The 6,317-nt window shown below is 34.6% G+C and overlaps 1 protein-coding gene across 2 annotated transcripts; it reads right to left on the bottom strand.

Moving 5' to 3' along the window:
- Window positions 1-690: 690 nt before the first annotated feature.
- Window positions 691-5,338, bottom strand: LOC112770700 (ATG8-interacting protein 1). 2 transcript variants are annotated; one of them, XM_025815059.3, is made up of 4 exons: window positions 5,081-5,338; window positions 4,445-4,509; window positions 1,811-2,635; window positions 691-1,179 (listed from the first exon to the last, which is right to left on the bottom strand). In XM_025815059.3, exons 3-4 carry the CDS (start codon window positions 2,633-2,635, stop codon window positions 1,072-1,074), a joined length of 933 nt encoding a protein of 310 aa, XP_025670844.1. In that variant the 5' UTR covers window positions 4,445-4,509; window positions 5,081-5,338; the 3' UTR covers window positions 691-1,071. The 2 variants fall into 2 exon arrangements, with proteins under 2 accessions (XP_025670844.1, XP_025670846.1); XM_025815061.3 differs by having other exon boundaries at window positions 691-1,176; window positions 5,081-5,336.
- Window positions 5,339-6,317: the final 979 nt, after the last annotated feature.

The following is a 6,317-nucleotide window of genomic DNA, read 5'->3' as shown; positions in this document are numbered from 1 at the left end:
CATAGTGTATTAATTAGTTGGTGGCTTTCTTTATTCTATAGCTTTTTTTTTGCTTGTCTGTTTCTAATTGTCTAGCTTTTTTTTTCCCTCTTTTTCTTGGTATTGGGTTAGGGTACAACAAAGAAATCAACATTGACTGCCTAATTGCGCTGTCATTAAGCCTGCTCCAATGAAGCCCAATATCTGAAAAATTGGTGGACTACATTAAGCTCCAAAGTGCACACATACTCATTGCAATGTTCTTGCTGGTTTTCTGAGTTCTACACTTCTAGGGTTGCTTCCACGGAAATATTCTCCCACAAAACCACAACTAAAAAGACGAAAGTAATTGTTCTACTCAGGTGAATTATGATTGTCTTTAATTAATGGTGGATTGTAGATTTGTAATTTAATAGCTTGTTTTGATTAATGTTTCTTGTCCTTTATTACATGGGTACATCTGACCAAGGAAAAGGAAAAAAAAAAAAAATTGAAAACATGGTACAAATACAGATGCATGCAGGATATGAAAATTCTGCAAGAAAGTATTTCCAACATAATATGATACTGGCATTGGGCATAAGAAGTTTTAAAATTTGAGGTTAGCTATTAAAGTGTCTACAAATTACCATGCGATTAATCACTATGCTTAACAATAACAACAGATACTCTGGTTGTAAAAAGAAAAAAGATCATCAGAACAGTATCGGCTGACATGGAATTCTGTTACAATTTCATTTTCATTTTCATCTCATCCTTAGTGCATAAAATGTAATGTCGATAAACAGAATGAAACAAACTTACTATGTTGAATAACATTCCATAGCTATACATTGCAAATCACAGCAGAGATCAAGAAAATTCACAATATGAAATATTTTCACAACATTCACAGAATGGAAGGTCAACCAATCCTAGTCCCAAGCCAGCACAATAGCCATGATAAATTGGAAACTTGACCTATCCTAATGTCAAACCTGCATTTCAGACAACCTTAGCATTTCTCTTTCACAGCCTTTTTCGCACCCACAATTTTTCGTCATCATCTTTAGTTTTCACAATAGTTGGAGCTACATGCACCGAGCAATACTCTCAAGTTTCACCGGAGGAGCCTCCCCTAATCAAGGAACCACGACGGTGGCCACCAACAATCACATCTTTGAGCCGATATAAGGGAACAAGTACCCTGCTTCTTGCCTGCTAAACCCCAAATATTCAATTTGAAGCATTAAATAAAAAAGAGAGCAGCTAAAGCTTTGCACCAAAATGTAGTAATAGCAATCTTAATTTTTGAAGTGATGCCAATTTCATTTTGGTTTTAAATCACTATACGCGGTCATCCATTTTTTATTCATGATTTTCACACTCAGCCATTCAACATTCTACATCATCATTTATTCATTCCTACTCCAAGTATCACCACCAGAAGAATCTTAATGTGTAAAAGACAATTAAGTGCACATGTTGTCATGCTGATTGTAGATAAGTATGCTGTGCACAAGTACAGTCAAAGACACTAGTCTAAGTAAGTGTGACAAAATAAGACTTCTTTCTATGTTCCAAGTGAATGCAATGCTATGAACTGATACATTTTGCTTTTATATCAAAAGATTAACTGATACAGTCTAAAAAAGGTTTTACACTGTCAGAATAATCAAATAATCATAAAGTTCTACGTCTAAAGGAAAAGTTATACACATTACTGGTCTAGCAACAATACGGTATAAGATGACTATGTTAAAATACTTCGAAATTGACAGTGAATGAAAATATTTTAGACTAAAATATGACAAAAATAAAGCTTATCGTAGTAAGAGTTGAAATAGAATACCTCATCATTTACACTAAGCCACTTGAGTTGCAAAGCTCTTTCCTGCTGCCAGCGATGCCCAAGCATCACAAGGCCCATCACTGCAGCAGCAATGAAAACAGACCAAAATGTGCTTGTATCTTTTGCATGAGCATATAAGGAGGCAGCTCTTCGCTTCCACCAAGCACCACAAGGAAGATTTGAAGAGCTGCATTTATCATCTTCAGAAGGTGTCTTTGATTCCGCTAAATTGGGAGAGGTATTTGACCCTTGCTCTGTTTCAGCCTCACCTATGATTTCTCCATATGGTACACCACCAATGGCCGTTTCACTGTGGAAAGAAGTGTATTTTGCAGAGTCATACAAAGTTTCCTCTTTTCCAGTCAAATCAAAACCGGGTAGAGTTGTACCTTCCTCAAACTGTTTCCCATAAACAGACAACCTGCTGATTTTCTCATCAAAATATGGTATACCCTCAAAATCCTCTGAAACATTTAACCCTGGGAATGTCAAGTTTTCTTCACCCTTTCCAACAGATCTGGTCCCTTCTTCATTAGTACTCTCAGATGCAACATCTTTGCTTCCAGATTCGTCATGAATCTCGCTACAGTCAGGCTCCACGGGCAAGTTCTCATGTTGACTGGGTGGAAAGACAAAGTGGCCAGACATGAACAATGCGCGTGACGTTTCTGCTTCATCCTGTGCATGTATGTCTTCCTTGTTGCCATCCTTCAACTCAACTTCATCTGGACCAGGAGCAGCAGCATATGTTGATGCTGTGAGAGATACAACCTCCCAATCAGCGCCACGGGAAGTCTTTTCATCTACATTCTCATTGTCGGCCATCTTTTGTATTCATTAGAAAAACATGTCAGAAATCCAGTTCTATGTAGAGTAAACTTAGTCAAATAAACGACTATATACCAATGCACACATACAATACAAGCATATATGAAAATCAATAACCTAGCAAAAAACTGCAAGTTTTTAAAGAAAAAAGATATAATAAAAAAAGATACAATCATGAACGTAATGTAGCTGGACGTGCGGACTGCATGTCGTAAATGTTTGTAGAGTAATCAATTATAAAGAAGGGAGCTTTTGACTTTTTGCTTAAATATGTGTGTGGGTGTGGGATTGCTCAATTTATAAATCAACAGGTACACATCATTTGAGATTACTATAATTTTATTTAAAAAAAAGTGCAACTTGTGTGGTGGTGTTCAATGCATAAGTTTTTGGTGATCTTGTTACAAGTGACATACTCAGATATGAAGGAGATGCGACAGATTAAGTTGGGCAACTTTGTTCTTAATAGGGCAGAGACAAAGTGAGAAGAAAGATGATTCAAGATAAAATAAAACTAAACCAGGTTAAATGGGTAATCTAAAATGTGGACGAACCTTGGTGAACGAGCAATCATCATCAATTTAAAATTTGAATCACAACTAATCATAAATTGCATACCATACTTACAGTTATTAGCTACTATTTCTCTACTTACACTGAATAATCAAGATAACTCAATCTAACAATAACAGTTTCCATTACAATCTCATCAATGCAACTGAAATCAAGTAACAAGCACAACTGCTTATAAACATCAACAGAAGAATCCAAGTGAAATAACACTCTATACAGGATCCTATGATAACACTAAGCACAAAACCAAATAAAACAACAAATTCAATCCCACTCACAAAGATCAGGTTCTAAACCAATACATGGATTTAATTTTCTTACTCGAAAATAGAATAAATGAGATATGGCAAACAATTATTTTTTTTGGGAAAAAAAGAGAGCTGAAAACATCAACACTATGACCAAATCAGACATAAAGTCATAAACAGAACAATGGGTTAGGATGATGAGGTTCCTATGGGGTTGGAAGTTTGGGGAGGTGCTTTGAGTGGGGCAAGGGACTGGGGGAATATTATATTTTGATCTAAGATTTATCGGGTCAGTTACCCTTTGTAGCAGGTGGAGCGAGGAGTGGAAAGGAGGGGTGTTACCGGCTCAAGCTGTTGTCAACATTCACCCGAAGACTTGATGGCACTTAGAGAGCATTTGCTTCGTAGCAGCCCTACCTAATCACTTATAGATATCCTGATAGCTCAAATTACCCAAATAGTTTCTTGCAGAATATATCGATTAACATTACACTTATTGATAAGTATTTTATCCCAACAGTTCTTGACTCAAAATAATCCTCTTTCCTCAGGATTACTCCCTACAAAATCCATTTGTTAAATCTCTCCCTTAGATGAGATCATACACTGAAATTATAGCATATATATCCAAAATAACATATATGGTAACATAGCTCTTTCCAAACCCATAGTAACATGCTACGAGGAACTTCTAAAGCCCTAAATCAAGTTCGATCAAGATTTGATAGTGACTTTTAAGGCATAAACCAACACTACAAAAGGTTTCAAAACATAAAACAATGAATTAGCTTATCTCGTGCCAAGTTAGAAAACACCATTTAGATAAAGCTTAATTTCTACTCCATAAATCCCTGAACATGTAACAAAAACTCATTAACATTCTTTAAATACCTACGTATATACATGTTCTTAAAAATAAAACGGCAAAAGGTACGTACAAAGATACTCTATTCTCAACACAATCATGAACATATTATTCACTCACAGTGCTTGATTTGCAGAAGAGGCTCTTCGGAACTACCGAGCTATTGTGTTGACTTGCACCAGGATCTAATATCATAAAATCAATCATAAGCATATGTTCAGCATTTCCTTTCTTATTTCAAAGCATGCATAAATAACACTTTTTCTGAAAACCCACAGTTGGTCATTTTCATACTCCAAAATAAATAAACAATCAAATACATACAAACTCTTGTTATTGAATCAATTTCAACTAAAAGTCATCCTCTGTAATAAACCCTAAAGATTCTTACCAAATTGAAGTATACCTTGAAATAATATTTCTAGTCCTAGTTACCTTATGAGACCTGAAGTCAGAATCTTTTGTCATTTTCTTTATTCTTCTCTGAATAACAAATTTTTTTATTATTATTATCCCCAGATTCACATGAGCTTAACTTGAACTAATAACCACCCAAAAACGCACAACTCGCTAGCACCACTACGTACAAACACGCAGATTTTTCCGCTTCCTCTGTTGAAATGATTCCTTATGGTTGATTCGGGAAAAGAACAGAATCCATCACAATCAATCAAAATTTACAAGCTCTAAATCAATCAATCAATCATTAATTAAACCTGAATAAAGGAATCGAATCAGGTATTTATGGGAGCGTACCAAAGAGTCATGGGTCGACTGACCAACCACTTCCAGCAGGGTAAAGGGAACTGAGGCGCGACGGCGGCGGCAGTCGTGGATTGTGGTGGGGACCGGAGAAGAGAAGAGAAGAGATCGGGATACGAGAAATGAGAATAATGATTGATGAATGAGCAACGAGAGAAGAGAGAGAGAGAGAGGGGGTGGGGGGAGAAGATTCTGGTTTTCTGGGTCAGGAGTGGGGCTTCGATTTCTGCGTGGTCCCCACTACTTACGTACATCTATATCCATTGCGTTTTTTTTTTTTTAATTACCACTAAACCAATATGTTGTTTTTTTGGTGACTAAACCAATAGGTCCTCTAGTCACCAAAAAAAACCAATAGGTCCTCTACATTTTAGATTTAACTCTAGAGAGTAAAGTTACTATTTATTTTTTAAGTGGGACTAAGAGAATATATGAAAGAAGTGAGAAATCTCACTTTAATCTTTAAAATAAAAATCTAAAATTTAGAAAATCTAAATTCAAATCAATATGTTATTTCAAAAAATGGGATGACCTTTTTTTGGATTTTTTATTTTAATAAATAAATAAATTATAATAATTATTAAAATAAATAATTTAAAAAACATTTATCAAAATAAATATTTCTCTCTTATTTTATTTATTAAACGAGATAATTTTGAATTGCAAACGAGATAAGACAGATGAACGCAAAACGTATATATCTCGTTTATACTATAAACGAGATGTGTTATCTTAATCCAAATTTTTAGCATGTAATTAGTAGTTAAAAATGTTGGTAGAAGAGATTAAAATGAATATGTTTGATCAAGTAGTACTTAAAAAGAGTATATAAAAAATTTTAGATTAAATTATAGATTCAATTGGATTGATTTAAATTTGAAAAATAAAAAATTCGTACGTATTCAAATTTCATGATGAGAATAAATACGGTAATTGTGTCTACTCCTACAAATAGAAAGATGTGAAGTTGATGCACGATAAATAAAATAGAAAAAAATGAGAAGAGAATTGAAATGATTATCTCCCACTCTTTCTTTGTTTTATTAATCCCCATCAACCTCTCCTAATAATTGATAACCGGTTATTTATTTATCCCCGTCAATCTCTCCTAACAATTGACAACCATTATCTCCTACTCTTCCTCTATTTTATTTATCTCCATCAACCTCTGGCAAAGGTTATCTCCCACTCTCCCATTCTTTTTCTATTTTATTTATCGTGCATCAATTTT

The sequence above is a fragment of the Arachis hypogaea genome, chromosome 18, assembly GCF_003086295.3.
Source record: "Arachis hypogaea cultivar Tifrunner chromosome 18, arahy.Tifrunner.gnm2.J5K5, whole genome shotgun sequence".
Taxonomy (NCBI): Eukaryota; Viridiplantae; Streptophyta; class Magnoliopsida; order Fabales; family Fabaceae; genus Arachis; species Arachis hypogaea.
Note: the sequence above shows the minus strand (reverse complement) of the source record. Positions and strands in the feature narration are given on the sequence as shown.